Below are 19,269 nucleotides of genomic sequence, written 5' to 3'. Positions count from 1 at the left end.
ACCAAGGACACTCTCACACCTGGTTAGAGGAAGGCAGAGTGATGTCACCAGGCAACTAGACAACACCGTGATTGGACCATGTGACTAATTGTTTTGAGAAAGTGCACAAACTTTTACTTTTAATTAGGTGGAAACCGCAGGAGCCTTCAGAGTTGGTTTTCACCAGACATGTGCCAATATGATCTATCCAATAAAGCTATTCTTTGAGGAATCTACCTGCCTCGGAGTTTTGCTTGCTATTACTGGTCTATTACTTGGAACCCTGACACTACTTTTATCATCAAAGCCTGGTGATAAATGGCAAAGCAATTTTCAGCTGCTTGGAGTGAGGATAAGTGCATAATAATCTTCTGTTCAAGACTATATATTCCAATATTCTAAAAAATGATGGGGGATGGAGGCATATTCAGAATTATAGGCTGAATTGTCATTGTGTGACCAAATTTAATTTTCCTAGCTTTGCAAACAAAATGACGGGAAGGCTGGGGTGATTGGCATAAGAGCTTTTGTTATTGTTTCAAAAACCTGATTTTTTTTTCAACGGGGTAAACACAATGGGAAGCAATGCTTTTCAACTTTAGCTAGCCATAGAGGTCTTCTGATTTATGCCATTATAAAGACTACAGTGAACGGCACATTGTCAATGTACAAAACTAGCATTGAGAAATAATTGGAACAAACATTCAATTCACAAGGCTGTATGTACAAAGGATAAAAAAAGATGAAGTCTTTGATTTGAATTGTTTATTTGAATGTGGATCACAAACTATACAAGATATTTACAATGCATGAAAAATGGAAAACTGCACAAAATACATTTGAGGTATAAGCAAAGAGCACAGTATGTCATATTTTAATAAATAGAATCCAAAATTTGTAAACTAAGTGAACAGCTAAATGCATTTTTTTTGTTTTACTAAAACTGTACAAAATCTCTCTCTTGTTCTGTCTAGTTTTGAATCACATGAGGTAGAGGACAGTTTTGTGTGTCACAAGATGAACTCAAACTGTACATCATTGGCAAAACATGGAAAACTCTTGGTTTACACCAAACATTTTGTCTTAGACCTGTTTGACCAATCTACTTCTGGGCTTGACTCCTTGTACACCTTCTCACACTGTTATAAACTCTTCTAAATGTTTTCATTGTGATCCAGAGGGACAAGTTAATTCAAGAGCTTTCATGTAACCATTTGAGATAGATAGATAGATGATAGATAGATAGATAGATAGATAGATAGATAGATAGATAGATAGATAGATAGATAGATAGATAGATAGATAGATAGATAGAGAAAATAACATGCCATATAGTAGGGAGAAATTCTGTTCAAGATATATATCAGAGTCCCACTGAGTATTCAAAATATATATTTTTCAAGACTGTGGAACAATTAAGATTGAGATCAATAAACATTTCCAAAGCATTGTGAATACACAGAAAATAGAAGTTTCTTTGTTCTTTATTGATTTGCTTTATTATGAAGATAATGTAATTGCATCAAGAACATTTAGATTAGTAATTCTGTGTATTCACCAAAACAGATGCATTACAACTGTGCTTCCCTTTTCTTAATCAGAGGTATTTGAAAAAAATTTACAGGATTGCTGTTCTTAAAGAGACATTTAGGGCTTGCAGGGAGATTCTTGGTGCTTGAATATTACAGATCACTATATCATCTAAGCCAGGGGTCTCCAACCTTGGTCCCTTTAAGACTTCAACTCCCAGAGTCCCTCAACCAGCTTTGCTCTGGCTGGGAATTGAAGTCCACAAGTCTTAAAGGGACCAAGGTTGGAGACCCCTGATCTAAGCAACCTTCCAGATTCTGGCTGTGCTATGTGATACATTTGTGCAATCTGTAAATGATAGGACTTTTGCTTTTACAACAGAGAATATTTGCAACAGTATTAATCAAAGTATTTCTTGTTCTGCAATTATGGACTGTCTTACATTATGATAAACACTGAAGAACCGGTAAAAAGCTATAATTAAACTATCAAGCTGCTGCTTGCGGAACTGAATTATTTTATAGTTGCAACATACACTGAAGCATTTCTAGTCTAAGTTTACAAGTGGTGTGTTTTGGTATTACACAATCAGATTTTTAACAATACAGTACATATTGTTCCATATTCTGTGCAAAAGAAAAAGAAATAAGCATTTACACTTTTCTAAAAAATTTTGAGTTGGAGATTATTTTGAGGTCAGCCAGATAATCCTATACCTGCAAATTAGCCCCTCCCCAGCTGAAAATTCTGCATTTTGAAATTGAAGCTAAATATAGAAGTATAATCATTGTAGGGTTCTAGGATGCAAAGCTAAGGAACACTGAGATGGCAAATTGCTTGGTTGGATTCCTTCCCTAGTATATTTTATTCCAAGGGTGCCATTACAATTCACTATGTACAAATTATCATACAACTATCAATATATTAAATACATAATTAACATTAATCCAAAAATGTAAATCTATCACATTTACCTGAAATATTTAATCTAAGTAATATAAATCCAAAACATAACCCAAATCTGCTGAAATATCCTTCTTAACAGCCAATTTTTTTAAAAGTCTAGTGTCTTTAGTGCTGCCAGTCTGGTTAAGAGCGCAGTTGCAAATTTCTTGACTAGTGCCCAGTCTATAAAAATATGTAAAGAGTTTCATCATGCTTAGTTATTTGAAAGAGCAGACCTAGCTTATCTAACCACTATCATTCTGGATTTTGGTATTCAATCCTTTATAAACAGAAACATTTAGAAAATACTTCCAAAGAAGAAATAGGAGAACTAAAAACAACATGGCAGAATGAAGAGCCAATAAGATCAACTCATAATTCCTCCCTGGGCAAGGAGAAAACGTCAGATTGCCCATCATTGCTCCATACAGTTACTTCTTGCAAGGAGATGGCAAGGTAGCAGCTGTGGGAGACAAGGGAATAGCCCAGCAGTGAAATCCAGCCGGATCTATCCAGCTCATGTGAACTGGTAGCGGCAGCAGCGGGAGGCTCTGCCCACCCGCTGGGACATCACTATGTCCCGTTTTTGACTCTCTGCACATGCGCAGAAGAGGCGTGCGCTCCCATTCCTGAACCAGTAGTGAAGGTAAGTAGATTTCACCACTGGAATAGCCATCTTGCTGAACTGGAGCCTTTGAAAGGACACAGAGTTTCCATGCTTCCTTTTCTTATTACTTTCAGAAATTGGTTGTTAACTGTTTTTCAGCTATTACAATAGGAATGTTTGGATCAATAGTACCATAAATTCTTAGTGAAAGAAGTTTTAAACGCAAGTGCAAGAACTTAAAAAAAAATCTAGAATAAATAGAAAAAGGGTGATTAAAACTTTGATGTTTGGAAGCTACAAAGAGTCTAAGGGTCCAGAAAAAAATTGAAACAATATTTTGGAATTAATTACAGAGAATCTTTTCCATGGGAAAATGCTTTGCTTTGAATTCTCTAAAAAACATAAGATAGGATTGAAAGTTGGGCATTAGAGGAAACTAGAAGGAATTGAAGATCACAATTAAAGGAGAACACTTAAATTTGACTTACAAATAGAGCAAAACAGAACATTCAACATATTGAAGAATATTTTTGATTAATGGTCCCAGAAATTAATTTTAAGAGTATCTGTGCATATATATGCCCTTTGTTTAAAAGAAGTTAAGAGGAACAAATTTTCTTGGACAAGATTGAGACTGATCTGAAAGTGGGAAAAAAGCAGCTATACCAGATATATAAAGGAAATTGGTTGATGTCTTAATAACTGAAAGGGATCTACAAATAACAAACCAAAGGGATAATCTTCCTATATTGGATTTACAAAAGTATCTTGTTAAAGCTTCGAAAAAAATTGTGTGGAGAAAAATAAAAAATAAAAATCAAATTTAGGACATTTTAAGGGACTAATGATCAAAATTGTTGAAAGTAAAAGAAAGGAATATAAAGTTGGTCTATTTATTATGGTTAAATAGACAAGTTGTTTCTCTTGCAACTGTTAGTGGACTTTTGATTATCAGGACTGAAATGGTCCTGAAATTAAAGGATTTGTCATAGATAAAAGATGGATATGGGAAGAAGAGATCATCTGTTGTATTTTAAGAGGTATGTTATTAAAATTGCTTATACTTGTAATAAAGAGGGAAGTCTCATACACAAACACACACACACACACACACACACACACACTTTTCTATATTCTTTTTTCTGTACCGATTTTTAATTTTTTTAATTTGTATTAGTTTTTATCATTGTAATTGTAATTTTTAATAACATTACTAGTAAAAAGAAACTTTTAGAAAATTAACCTGATTCTTTTGAGATCTTAAAGACATACAAATTCTAGCTTTCAGGTTTTATGTATACTTTGGCCTCCACATGAATTTGACTCATCATTAAAACATATGCTGTAATTTGTATCTTTAAGATACCACAACACTTTTCATTTAATTGACATACCCTTCGGAAATAATGAAATTTCTGTGAAGGTTAGACTGGAAATTGAAAAAGTATCCCCAATAGTAGAAATGGCAAGCCATTTCTGAATCACACTGAAGTCAGTCACCAGACCTCAAGATTTTATCCAAGATGACTTATCTGTAAAGCATGTCAATGCTTCAAACTTGCATTACCACTCTTTAAAATACTCATATATTTTTATATTGTAGTATATATGTGTATAATTTATATTCTAAAATGTTACTTATGGCTGAGACTGTGCCCTAAAGAATTTGCAAATATTTCTGGTTTTTTTAAGGATTGGGGTACAAAACTTAATTTCATATCAGTGTCACCACTGTTGCAAAAATGTTGAATTTTTCTTTTTTTTAAAGACCTTTTGGCAGTCTTTCTGTTAGTCCTGATTGCAGATTTAAAGCAGCCTTTGAGAAAAGCATGAAAGAAACAAAACAGAAATAAACGTCTTATAGAAGGTCAATGTATATGTGACTTAATAATTAACATTATAAGCACACTAAAATAGCAAATTCAAACAGACAGGATTATTTATTCTCTTAAAATGAGCAGCCTTATATCAAATCAAGCTGTATATGTAATAGAATAAATTATTCATCAAGTACATTGTGCCAAGAGATGAACGTAAGAAATTACTTGCTCTATGTCTTATGTACAGTCTACTATAAAACTATCTTTTATTGACTATGGACACTTATGGCACAATTTTATTTTACACTTAACTTTTACAGAAAAACATATGCAAAGAAGCTGAAATTATTTATTATTTTTAATTATGAATGTGCAGATTTGGTCTTATGTTTTTAAACTTAATAATCTAAAATCTACTCACTTTCTTTCACCACTATCCCTTATTATAATCGTAAACTTATTTTTCTAAAATAGTTAGAATTGCCCTCACTAGCTCAGCTCCAGTATTTGTTGGGACTACAAAAATATTTAATATACTTACTTTTGCAGCTTCATTGTTGCACTGCATACACAGAAACAACACAGTAGCTATTGCTCAGATCCTAAAATACACACTATTTTTCCATATGAAAGTGCGAACCTTCTCGTGTTCAATTCAACAAGGTGTCTCTGTTCGAAAGTAAAAACATGATCTACTCTATTAAGTGAACTAGTGGTGTTTGAATTCTTCTGATACTGAGTATAAGGAAGCCGCTGCTTGAATGTTAACTACTCATACACTATTTTTCTTTCATGCTCTGGTCAAACATATCTGTCTTCATGAACCCTCAGCCATCTAGATAATTATTGACAACTACCAAACACTGCAATTAGTGCTATTACTGATGAACAATAAAAAGTACCATTTCATGTATTTATACATGAGAATGTATTTTAAGATGAGACAACATGCATAAGTAGTGACGTATGATACCCAAACTGGCCTTCAACGTATGATAAAATACTGTTATAATCATCCTACCAGTTTTGTCAACATATGACAAAATACTAAAATAATCATTTTACCAGGCTTACTAAAACAAGACTTCCAATATCCAGTGACTACAGCTCGACATTTTAAGCACATCTGATTTTGGAATGAATGGTAGTCACTAGATATTACACACCCAGGAAAGTCGATTGTGACTAGGCTTGTTGATTTTTTACCATCATAGTAACAATTTTTTTTGTTTGACATTTTTTTAGGTGTGCAGCCAATTATCTAAACTGGTGAAGTGACTTTTTTGAGCACTCTTACCCTTATATAACTGGTCAATTCCATAGCCATATACTTCAGGTGATCATTTTGGATTACTTACAGACCATCAGGATTGCCATGCAATTGGCATTTACTGGGTAGCTTACAGCATGAAAAGATAATGAAACAGCAAAACAGTATTTTCCACATGGTCACTTCACTTCCTGCCTCTCACTATTTCAAAGGACAGCATAACTGTAACTGCGAAAAGACTTTTGTAGGGATTTTACTAACCTATCATAACAGATTAGCTTGGTTACCTTTCTGAATGAGCTATAACACCTTATTGTTGGAAGACTGAATGACTCAGGAAATTTTGAATTCACCCGTTCCAAAAAGCTCACCCAAGGAATACAAGCACCTTGATTGGAATGTACTCTTTGAACTTCAGTTGTGGTTAGGCACACTCTTTGGTGGTTAAGGTCCACCCAGCAGCAAATGATTGAATTATTATGTGCTTTACAGTTGTCATCTTTTGAGGAATCTGAACATTCCAGCCAGCTTCAACTGAAATAGCTGAGTTGTCTGGCACACACAAAATCTATTGTGATTTTCATATCATGCTGCCATGGATTTTAATGCTTAGGATTGCACAACGTGCTAAGCTGATATTAAGTGACTACATTATGCCTTTACATGATTCTGCAGCATTTCGATTGGCTTCCAATTAATTTGCAGTGTTAAATCAAATAATTGATTGATTTTTAGTCATAGATTATGAGGCCTAGGATTTTTGAAGATTCTTCTTTGCCTGCATAAACCACTGACCCATCAGAATTGACCTCAAAATCAGATTATTATAGGTGCTGCTGTGAAGATGACAATATTTTACCTACAACTAGAATTTGTTATACAGCTGGGAAAACTGAATGGTTTTTTTTAGTGTTTTAGTCATTTATTTTAAAAAAACCTTCTTTTAGCCCATTTTCCAACTGTTTCCCTACATCTCATGGAATGATGTCTTTTATCGATTTAAACTGATATATACAGGTAGTGCTTGACTTAAAACCACAATGGACGCCAACATTTCTATTGCTAAACAAAACAGGTAATTGAATTTTGCCCACCTTACGACCTTTCTTGCCAGTTGTTAAGTGAATCACTGCAGTTGTTAAATTAGGAATATGGTTGTTAAGTGAATCTGGCTACCCCATTGGCTCTGCTTGTCAGGAGGTCACAAAAGGTGATCAGGTGACCCAGGGACACTGCAACTGTCATAAATATGAGTCAGTTGCCAAGCGCCTGGATTTTGATCCCCTGACCATGGGGAGGCTGCAATAAGTCACTTTTTTCAGTGCTGTTGTAACTTCGAATGGTCGCTAAATGAACGGTTGTAAGTCGAGGACTACCTGTATGAAATTATATGTGAAATAGTGAAATAATTCTTATATGTAGATATGTTTATTCCTTTCCATAAATATGTGATATATCTATGTACACTATTGGTTTCCAGAAGAAAGGACAGGAATGTAGACGGCCATCTGATGAACAAATCTGCTTCTTCAATTACTGCTGCAAAGGTCCATTTCCATTAATTTTGCAGAACATTTTTCCACAAGCATTCTTGTATCATCAGTCACACAAATCTATGATAAAGTAAGTTAATACTTTTGGGAATAATAGGTAACGTTACTATGTATGCATAATGATCTGAATAGGGAGGCATAACCAACAACTGGCAAATATTTAATACATTTTGAGCAATAAAACTTAGCAATCTATATACAATATAAAACCATATTATTTCTTTCCTTCTGTACAGTCAAGAGCTGTATTTCCTATTCTATGCAAAACTGCTTCCCAGAATCAATACTTTTCCAATTTTTTCATCAACTATGTCTTTGTTCAATGAAACTTTTTATTGGTCAACATTTTAAGGGGGGGAAAAATCCATAAATTCCTTTCGTTCATTTATCTTTTTAACTTCCAATTATATAAATTCTGGAATGAAAGGCTTATGATTTAGCACCAGACGCTTCCTCATGCCAATGTCAAATACTTTAGATTTTAGTATTTTCAAATAGAGTTGTTTTTGAAAAATGTTGATGGTTTGCCTTGATTCTTTTTTTTTTTTTTTTTTTGGCAAGATACTTTCCCAATATCTGACACCATTTGTTCCCTACTAGCTTTGTAACACTTTTTAAAATGACAAGATCACCTATTTTCATGCACTCAAAGATCGTACGTGGGAATGCTATTGCTCCTGAAGTAATGTGATAATTAAAAATGCTACTTCACAAAATAAGAATGACATTATAAAGCTCCTATTGGTGTTTAGAAATGCTCAAAGAACAATATTAAATATGAAAATACTTACTAGCTATCAAATTGTTATCCTAACCCACTAGAGTGAATAAATAAAATATTTCAGACTCAATTTCAGCAACCCCTTTTCAAAACAGCACTCAGTATAGTACTAAAAACTGGTTATTTAACCATTAATAATTAACATTTAGTGTAAAAGTTCAACATGAAAAACTGCAATTAAAGAAGTTTTCATTGTTTAATGATTTCCAATTAACAGTTTTCTCTTTGATACAGCATCATGAAATGAAATATTGGAGCAAAGCAAAAATAATTTTTTTTTCAGTTTTAGATTCTTGAATTGCATGCAAAAAGGTAGATACTGTGTATTTTGAATCAAGAATGTTGCATTCAGTAAGAGTCCTCAAGACAGTTTGTAAAATAAACAGATACATACTGACCACTGTAAAACATAAAATTTCAATGTTGCTCATAACTATAAAAAAAAGCAGCACAAATACAGATTTGGTCAGTCTGGAAGTTGTATAAATATACATATTATTGTAGATTTCTATGCACATGTTGGACATAATCTACCGAGAACTTTTCTTGTGCAGATCACCATAGAAATGATTGTGAGTTCCCAAACACCTCTGCTACTGCTGTGTGATGCACAGGAAAAGTTTTCCATAATTGTGCCCAATACCTTCACTTTTCCATGGCTTGACCTCTCCTTGGCAGGTAAATTTTTTTAGCCTTGCTGAGAAAATGCAGGTGCACTCTGGATAGCATTTTATTTTCCTTTTCCATTTTTTGAAGATTTCTGAATCTGAAGTTTTAATTCCTTAATCATTTTCTCTAACTTCTGTCTCGCTTCTCGTTCCTGTCTCAGTTCATCTTGGAGCTCTTGTCTATCGGCCTCTGCGTGATCCAGCCTCTGCCTCAGTTCTGCTAACTGCAAGTTTGAAAAGTAAAGACAAGTTAGAACAGCTGGTATATCATACACTTCTTTCTTAATCCTGGTGAGATAGGCAGACATTTCATTCTGTTCCAAAATGGAGCATCTGTCAGTGATCATGCCATAAAAAATACAAGACTGGAACATAAATATGTACAAATATATACAAAAAATATTACAAATTTAAAATACTTCCTACATTTTCTCTTTTCACTTAGCTATTGCAACATTTTTAGTGAAAATATTCTTACTTCTTTGACATAGATGTTTCTAAATTGCCAGAAAAATCAAACCACACCCAAATATTTGGAAAGAACGGAAATAGTTTTCTCTGAGTTAGTAAACTGTAAATAATGTAGGAAAAATTAAAATTCCCTACTTTTAAATTTTAATACTTCCTAGTGCATCGCAAATGTATCCCACAGCCAAGAGTTTGTTAGCTTGCCACATACTTATCAAATCTGTTTTTCTCTTCTGAATCAGGTAGCAAATAAAAAGAGTTTATTTAGTCTCACATGAGTAGCGACTGAGTTAGTATCAGTTTTTATTTATTTATCAAATTTAGAGATTACCTCTCTCACTCTCAGAGCTCAGTAGGGAAGTGAAAGATATATGGCATTTCTTCTGTACACATTATAGTGTAGGCATGAGAAAAGTAAGGCATATTTGAGTGTTAAATAAGGAAACTGTTTTTAAAGATAAATAAGGCTGCAAGCCATAGGCTTGAATGCATGGAATGCCAATGTGTTAGCAGCTCTTCAGATACCTGAGGGGCAGAACTAGCAAGAATGTATATTTTGTATATTTTATCAGCAATCCAGCATTACATGTAATCTTTGGTTTACGACTGTTTAATGAAATTACAACAGCCTCAGGAAAAATTACTTACAACGTGTACTCACACATTTATGACTGTTCCATTACCCTCACAGTCACGTGATCACAATTCAGGCACTTGGCAACCAGCTCATATTAACAACTGATTGCAGCATTTTGCAGTTACATGATTGTGATTTTCAACCATTTTTGACAATTTCTGGCAAAAAAAACCCCAAAACCGCCCATTGGGGAAGCTGAATTTGGCTTAATGATCACGATTCACTTCATGACTGTGGGTATTTGATTTGCTACTGTAAAAACAAACATAACATTGGGTCACTCAACTTATGACCACAATGGCTTACAATGGAAATTTTGATCCCAACTGTAATCCTAAATTGAGGAGTACTTGTTTCAAAGAAAGAGGGCCGAAATGAAACTCAATTTTGCTGCTCACCTGAGCTGCGTATTCTGCTTCTTTGTCCTTTTCCAAGCTGGAATCGCAGGTACATTTTTGTTTTATTACCTGCTCCAGCTTCTTCTCTAAATCTCTTTGTTCAACATAAAACTCTTGCATTCTTTGAGCATGCTCAGTCTGCAAAGATTCAAGTTCTTTTTGTAAATTTTGTTGTTCTTCTGTTAGCTCCTTCATGGCTTTGGAACTACTTAACATTTCAACTTCCTGTAAAGAAATGACAATTATATAGAGAGTTTTCAAAACACAGAATTGCAAAAAAAAAAAAAAAGCTTCAAATTTCAGTTTCAGTTTCTATTTCATTTGAAATAGGACTTGGTATGGATACACATCTTGTGCTTTCTTCTCTCAGAAATGTAACTCACTGTGGTTGTTAAGCATTTACTCATGTGTGCGTACACTTCCTATAGGTACTCTCTATCAATACATGCACACACATATATTACACATACACACACGCACATACTTATCAATTAATTCACCAGTACTGTATTTCTACTTCAACATTCTCCATTAACACATTCTCAGATATTTTGGGGAAAAATATTTCAAATAGTTATTTGAAGTAAAAAATGTGTGAGATGTTGCAAAATTTTTCCTTCACAGCTTTAAATTTTATACTATAAAGGATTTTCTCCCATATTCAATTAAAATGCTAATCACGAATGTACGCTTACAATAATCTGAAACTGCCCTAATTTTATTTCTACTAGCTATCTTCTAGCACCAAAGGGAAGTCTCATGACTTCCTGGAAACCCTTTTTCCAGATTGCTAGTGCTGAGTAATTTTTATCAAAGGAACCTTAGGGAACACAGTTAACCCCTGTTCATTATCCAGTGAAGTAACAGATGCCAATATAAAGCAAGATGTTATTAGGAATTTCAATCTTCAAAGAGGGTGTGTGTGATTCAACAGTTTCTAAGTGAAGAATAGAATAGAACAGAACAGAACAGAACAGAATTTTTTATTGGCCAAGTGTGATTGGACACACAAGGAATTTGTCTTGGTGCATATGCTCTCAGTGTACATAAAAGAAAAGATACGTTCATCAAGGTACAACATTTACAACACAATTGATGGTCAATATATCAATATAAATCATAAGGATTGCCAGCAACTGAATCAAAGGGACATTCCTCTTCAAAGCACTGATGAGAGCAATCACCCCATTTTTGATCCAGATGTTAAAAGGAGGTTCTCTGCATATACTCCAGAGTGGGAAAATTCCATCAATGCAAGGAGAATGGCTGAAATGGGTCAGCCTATTGCAGCAAAGCATTAAGCAGGAGAACAACTTTATTATCAAAATAATATGTTTGATAATAGCTGAAGTCCAACTTTCAGGTTAGCATTCTTAGGTGAAAGTAAGCCTTTAATACAAGTAAACGTTAAATGAAATACAAGGAAAGGCTTGGTTTTTTTTTAACCCTGTCATTGTATTATTCATAATTATAAACTTTCATCTTAATATGGAATGGAGGGGGGGGGGAAAGGAAGACACTGTTTGGGAGGCAGACAAAAATAAAATGAAATTCACATATACCATTTGAAGATGCTGCTTCTTTTGCAAAATTGTATGCAGCCTTTCTTGCTGTTTAATATACGTTTTCATTACTTCTTCCATCATTTTCCCTTTATCATCATCAGATCCAATTCCATTGGAAAGAGCCTGAGATGAGGATTGTGCATCACCACTTATTTCCATTTCATCTTCTGTAGTCTCCCTGGAACTGACCTGTTCTGTTTTCCTTCTGTTTGCAGGTTTAATGGTTATGGGTTGATCTACAGAATCAAAAAGTCAGGAAGGCAATGTTGGTTGATTTTCTACAAAAACAATAATTCCATTAATATTATTATGGAACAGTTTCATTTTTTACTCACCTATACTAGCACAAATTCCAGATTTGGTTGGCTTTAAGTCAACCTTCTCTTGTCCTTCAAGAGTGATGTCCTGATAAAAGATGCTTTTTTTGCGTTTGCTACCATTCTGCTGTTTCAGGGACTGCCCAGGAAATGATTTATATACCTCTGATATCTTCTCAACCGTTTTTGTGGTTTCTTTACATTGAGGCATTGAAGTAGTAAGAGATACATTGGGAGCAACCACTTTATCACACATGTAGAAGAAATAGCTGGAAACCACAAAAATTAAAAATTAGAATATATATTAATTAAATCATACTGAATCAAGCACAATGTAGCCAACAATGGAAACAAACAAACAAGCAAACAAAAAAACACTCTCTAATCCCCAGCCTGCTACACAGCAGTTGTAGATAATCATTATTTTGTGTAGCGTAGGAACCATCAAATCAACTACAAAGTAAAAGAAAATATATTGCCATCAGTATACTCAAATATCTATTGGCAAAATGAATGAAATAGTCAATTTTAATTTTCAGAAGTATTTTAACACTTGCAATTTTATTAGCCTCCAAATGCATTTTAATAATGTATTTGTTTTATTACTGTTTTATAATAGCTGGCTCAAAGATTCTGGGCAGATCAAAGACCAGGTGGCATTTGTGGCCAAAAGGACTTTTGCAGAACTCCATGTCGCTATTAGTGGTTTCATTTACAATTTCTAGTTTCATAGGAACATTTCTAGCTATTGTTTGTTCAGTTGTATGATTTAAATCCCAATTATATAATTCAGTTGTATGACACTCAAAGCAGGCAGGTTGAATCAGACTATAAGCAGCCTATAAATAAATACCGAAAAGCACAGAAAGGTTTTAAAATATATGATACTCAAAACTGTAAAGGCCTAAAGGAAGAGAAATGTTTTAATCTCTTTCCAAAAAGCTAACAAAGAAGGGCAGGCATCCTAAAGACGGCCTTCTTTCAGACCCTCATCTCCAACTTCCTAAGGAAAGGACATCAGAAGCATGCCTTTCAAATTAAGAAGACAAATTAAGAAGACACCTGAAGAAGGTGACAACCCAAGTCATAAAGGCTTTCTAGCATTACCAATGCTCTGAATTATATTGAGAAACCTCTTGTGAGCCGGTGCAGCAGGAGGGGCACTGCACAGATTGCAGGTTACAAACAGTATTCAGAGGGAGCTCCAAGTAGAGCACAGCACATAATCCAAATATTAAGTAATGAGGACTCCTCACTTCCACCAGAGCATCCTGTGCCAAAAACAGTCATATCTGATGCAGGAGCCAAAGCTAAGCAAGGTCTTCCATCTGTTTTGCTCATACAGGAGTCTAACTGCAAATGAACCTGTAGATCACAGACCATCTGTTTCAACAAAGTGCAATTCCAGGAAAAGCCAATTGTGCAGCTGCTGTGGAGTTAGAATGTTTTTCAGATAAACATCTTATGGGATTTAATTTGACCATATTTGTTCCAACCTGACCCTCAAAATTTTCAGCCACCAGGTTAGGATTTCTGCTGCAAGTCCTACTCAACCTTGGATGGCAATGTATAATTGAGCATCATCACCTTACAGACAATATTTTATCCTAAACTGTTAGATGATCTCACTTAGCTGTTTCATATAGATTACTAATGAAAACATATTCCTGGGTTCTGTTACTGAACATGCTGTTGCTGCTTTAATATTTAATGCAAAATTTTTACTGCTTTCTTAAAAGTAAAACCTCGTTCAAAACAAGCAGAACCTCTGGCACTTCGTGAACATGTTGGTGAAATTAGCAGAAGAACAATTCAAATGACACTTTAACTGCTACATCAGCACTGTACAGACATGTCAATCAGTACAGTAGAGTTTGAAACAGTTTCAATAAGCTGCATAGCAAATTAACTCTTTATGTGATTAAAATATAGCTCCATTTGATTCTGACAATAAACCACTGTGCTCTATAATTCTATAGCACTTCTAAAGTAGCCAGCATTTTTTTATTCTTAAAACAATCTTGAACATGAGCTGAACTTGCTATTCTTTTTCAATGCAACATCTAGAATGAAAAGCAACCGCTACAAAGCTATTACTAGCAAGCTACTAATTGATTCAGTCACATAAACTACATGAAGAGTCTTGCTTCCTACTTACATAGTTTTAATGATGTGACACTGACAACCATTTCATACTAATGAGAATTCTATCACAGAGGAGGTCTCAAAAATGGATCAATTTAGGATTCAATGTATTATGCAGTTAATTTCCAGGAAAAAATGGGAGGTGTTTAGCTCAGATTCATAGAAATATAAATCAGATTAAATGCATAACTTTGAAGACCAGCAGATTAGAGACCTTGAGGATACTGCATATACAAATGGAAATTCCAGGAGCCACCATATTTTTTATCTGGAATAAAACAATTTGGTCTTTCTGGTGCTAATAAAGTAGATGTCCCAGATATTAGGCAGCATCAGAGGATGGGAAACGCTAAAAGTTTTGTAGATGCCTTAGTTTAAGGGAAAGTTTAAGGTTTTGAGTGGAACTAGTTCTTAGCAAACATACTGGCAACGGTTATTTCAAAGAATGGAATTAAGAAAAAAAAAGGTTATGTGCAAAAGTTATATCTATTACATAATGCCTTGCTCTTCATTATTTATCTAGATCCAACAGTACGTAAAATACATATTCTCTATACAACCCCAAATAGTGCAATTAAATTATGTAAAACATCAATTTAACTCAGGTAAACTATGAAATTATTTATAAACTGGCTTATGAAATAATTAAAATATGATTCTCTGATCATTTTTATTAACAGAAGATGTTACCTGGGATGTATATATGAATGTGACTGATCTGTAGAATCTGTTTCTTGCTTTATAACTGGATACCACTGCTGAAATTCTACATTATAATGGGAATCTGCCTAAGAAGGGGGAAAATATTTACATTTGTTATATACCATTCTAGCTTTAAAACAAATAGCAATTGCAATTTTTGATCAATTTTGTTACAGAAAAAAAATCACAAATATAAACAGCATCATTTCCATTTTCTCTATTCAAATACACCATAAATGAAGCTATAAGCAGCTTTTGTAAAGATTGTAAACCAATGCCGTATGTTTCCTTTCCAGTCAAAAGAAATTGTACAGTATTTTGATAATATAACATCAATTAATTATTGATCAATAAAATGATCAATTAATAAAACATTTTATTTAGCATTGCCTATTTAAGAAATGGAATTATGACTGTCAGGCAATTCACTCAACTCCTGAGAAAACTGTAAGCCTGAATAAAGTGCACAACCCTATTCATGCCTATCAAAGTTTACAGGGAAGAAATGAAAGGCAACAATTCAAGAAAATCAACATGAGAAAATAAAAGCACACTGGCTGAGTGACTAATCTAATAATAGGTAAAACTGACTGTATATGTGAAGCATTACTTATTGCCAGCCTTTTGTTTTTAATGCATTCAGTTTTTATAGTTTTAATATAGTTTTTACGTTGTTGAGTTTGTTATAAGATGGGCAGCTGCTTTAAATAAATAAGATAATTAATATATCTAGGAACTCTCATTCACTCATTTGTTCGTTCGTTCATTCATTCCTATCTTTTCAAACAGATCTTTTAAAAAATCAGTGTTTTCTTGCAGCCTTGCAAATTATTTTTATTCTTATGCTTTTAGATGATTGGCTTTTATGCTAAAAGGAAATCATCTACTTTTCAAAACTGAAGGAGAGAAAATAAGTTTTTGTAGGACTACCAGAGAAGCCTATCAAACCTATTAAGAGAAAGCAGATTGTTCCACCTCTTTCTCAAGCTGCTTGTTTAATTTTCTATCATTATGCCATTACTTCTGCCACCTAAGGCAACCAGATAAACATTTGAAGACAGCTCTGTTCTAATTGGTATAAAACAAATTTGTTTCATTTCGCATTCCTGTTTATCATATTATTGTTATTGTGTTTGGTCACAGTCAGCCAGAAATTTAGACTGAATTTGGCATATTGAATCTGTCCCACATATCTGGGATAGGCAAATGTTATTATTATTTTGGTTTCTGGCAGTCAACTAAATGTTCAGGCTGGATTTGGCACTTTTCTCCACTTACCAAGTCCTTCCAAGGAACTTGGATTGGCAGATGTGGATGTTTGATGGTGTTAAAGGTATTGTCATAGGATGTAAGCTATTCTGAGCAAAGATACTTTTCGCAATTGACTGACTGTATTTTGTCAATGATGATTATGTTAAGTGGCGCACACAAAATGCCTATTACTATTGGTACTACCTTTGCTTTCTTTTGTCACAGTTGTCTATTTCTATTTGCAGGTTTTCTTTCTATTTATTATCATCATTATCAAATTTCACCTTGAAACAGCCTGATTAAAAATAGTAAATAAAATTTAAAGTAATAATTAAAAATGGAGGCTAACAATAAAGTTAATTACTATGATAACTAGACTTTGATTTTATAAGTTCTAATTTAATGAATACTTTTATTTGGGTCCAAAGAAGCTTTAGCACATGAATAAAATGTTCCCATGAATAGAAAGGAGCAAAGAAATATGCCTTCATTTGTTCTGTTACATGAATGCTACTACAAAGAGCAACAACTTCCCAATTTTTGCAGACAATTGACTTCTAGTATTTCTAATCTTTCTCCTGAATTTATTTATTTTTTTAAAAAACTTTATTATATAAATTAAAAGAATATATTTTATTTTTGAATGACTCTCTCATTCATGTTTTTTCAACAATTTTTCAGAATTAGGACTATTTCATACTCGTAGAAGGGTATCCCTCCCCACATCATAGCCCAATTAGTTTTTCCTTTTCTGTTCAAAATGTGAAGATTCCCCTGTACTCTGCATTTTAATACTTGTTACTTTGCTGTTCACAAAGCAGAAGTGTTAGAAGCATTGCTGAAGCAGCAAAGTGTTTCTGCACTTTCTGTTAATGCATATATAATAGGAAAAATTGAAGGTTTTTATTTTTTTTAAAAAAACCTTGCGTATTTTGCATTCTATTTCTAAATCCACTTTAATTTTGGGAGCCAGAGCTACACTTCTGCAGTTAGACTAAAAGGAGGAATATATGAAATTATTTTGAATTCTGATGACATTTGTTTTTACAAAGGAGGCTAAGTAAATTAACTAAAAAAAAGTGTTTGAAATTATGGCAGAAATGTATGTGTTGTCTTAGTCCATGAGTGCATGTGTAAGTATGTATACAATGACTCTACTAACTGTGGCCTCAATTCCCTCCACGTAATCCTCATTTAATGACAGTAATAGGGACCAGAATTTCCCTGGCTAAGCAGTGCAGTGGTAAAATGTAGCATCATATGACTGTACCACATACTGATAGCAATTCCAGCAGTCTCTGTTGCCAAAAAAAGGGGCTGTGGGTCATTAAGTGAGACCTCACATGACTGAGACTTGTATCTTCCTACCAAGTTCTAACAAGCAAAGTCAATGGGGAAGAGGCAGGAAGTAGCAAGCCCCAATCACAAGTTTTTCCTTAGGTGGCTTAAAAGCAGGCCAGTCAACTCCAGACTTACTATGGAGTGTAAGGAGACGAGGTGGACACTGTGGCACGAGTGCAGCGGGGAAGTGGGCATTAAATGAGTGCAATGGGTGTGGGCACTGTGATATTAGTGCAGGAGAGGTGCTGCAGTGTGAGTGGGTTCTGCAGGGTGGTCCAAGGACAGGCAGGTGGTGGGGCCCATGCTCACCCTGACACTAAGTATTTCTCAGGACAAAAAGCATCTGCAGGAGCAACTGACAGGAGTGATTTGTAACCCTTCCTGCCAGCTTGCCGCCTGCCTTTCCTGTGAGAGGCTGTAGAGAAGGCTGCAAATGGCGATCACATGTCTGAGAAATGATGAAGTTATCTTAAATGTGAGCCAGTTGCCAAATGCTTGCTACAACTTAGAGGACCCCAGTCATAAATCCTTGTTTAGCACAATAACTTTGAAGGGCCACAGAATGGTCATTAAGCAAGGACTATCTGTATTTTTAATGTACACAAGCAATTGGCTTATAATGAGCCTAAGAAGGAATTCAGATCAAAATTAGAGATCATCCCTTTCCCCTAAAAATCATTTTTTAGATCTGTATTATTAAAGCTCCAAAAGGTTCATATGTATTTATTCATAGATAGATAGATAGATAGATAGATAGATAGATAGATAGATAGATAGATAGATAGATACACACACACACACACACACACATTCAGCACAATAGCTTGAAAATATACTGCAGATCATTTATCAAACAAGATGAGGTCATTCATAAGACTTAGGATGTAAGGCCTTTAATTTATTCAGTATTTTTATTAGTATACACTATTATGAAAGGTAATTACTTTAGACATATATAGTACTGCAGCTGAATGCAAAACAAGTCAATTGGCTACATCATTAATGAGTAAATAAATCATGTTAAGCTTACAAATGTAATTTCAGCTTCCATAAGCTGAGCTGTATCCTATTTACACACAGTTAACCAAATAATATCTTAAAAACTGATCTGTACTAAAAGACTAATTTAAAACATGATATTATTGCCAGTCATCATATCATGACTGGATTTGCTCCTGTATGTATAGCCTTAATAAACCCTACTTCTCTCTGCTTTAGTTATTTTATTTTTACTTTACCCTTCCAATGTGCAGGCAAACAAGAAGCAAACTAGTCCTTCTTTTCATGGATGA

General features: G+C 34.1%; 1 protein-coding gene across 5 annotated transcripts in view; it reads right to left on the bottom strand.

Annotated features, from left to right (window-relative positions):
* Nucleotides 1-735: 735 nt before the first annotated feature.
* The window catches only part of SKIL (SKI like proto-oncogene), a 28,693-nt gene continuing 10,159 nt past the window's right edge, over nt 736-19,269 (bottom strand). For 4 of the 5 annotated variants that reach the window (XM_058188262.1, XM_058188261.1, XM_058188263.1 and 1 more), the window contains exons 3-7: nt 15,374-15,471; nt 12,557-12,807; nt 12,219-12,457; nt 10,657-10,881; nt 736-9,377 (exon numbers count right to left, since the gene is read on the bottom strand). In XM_058188262.1, the coding sequence (XP_058044245.1) occupies nt 9,216-9,377; nt 10,657-10,881; nt 12,219-12,457; nt 12,557-12,807; nt 15,374-15,471 (975 nt within the window). In that variant the 3' untranslated portion in view covers nt 736-9,215. The remainder of the gene's footprint in view (nt 9,378-10,656; nt 10,882-12,218; nt 12,458-12,556; nt 12,808-15,373; nt 15,472-19,269) is intronic. The other variant, XR_009155720.1, reaches the window with a different exon arrangement.

This window comes from Ahaetulla prasina, chromosome 6 (assembly GCF_028640845.1).
Source record: "Ahaetulla prasina isolate Xishuangbanna chromosome 6, ASM2864084v1, whole genome shotgun sequence".
In the NCBI taxonomy this organism is placed as follows: Eukaryota; Metazoa; Chordata; class Lepidosauria; order Squamata; family Colubridae; genus Ahaetulla; species Ahaetulla prasina.
The sequence above is the reverse complement of the archived record's forward strand: the minus strand, read 5'-3'. Positions and strand labels throughout refer to the sequence as shown.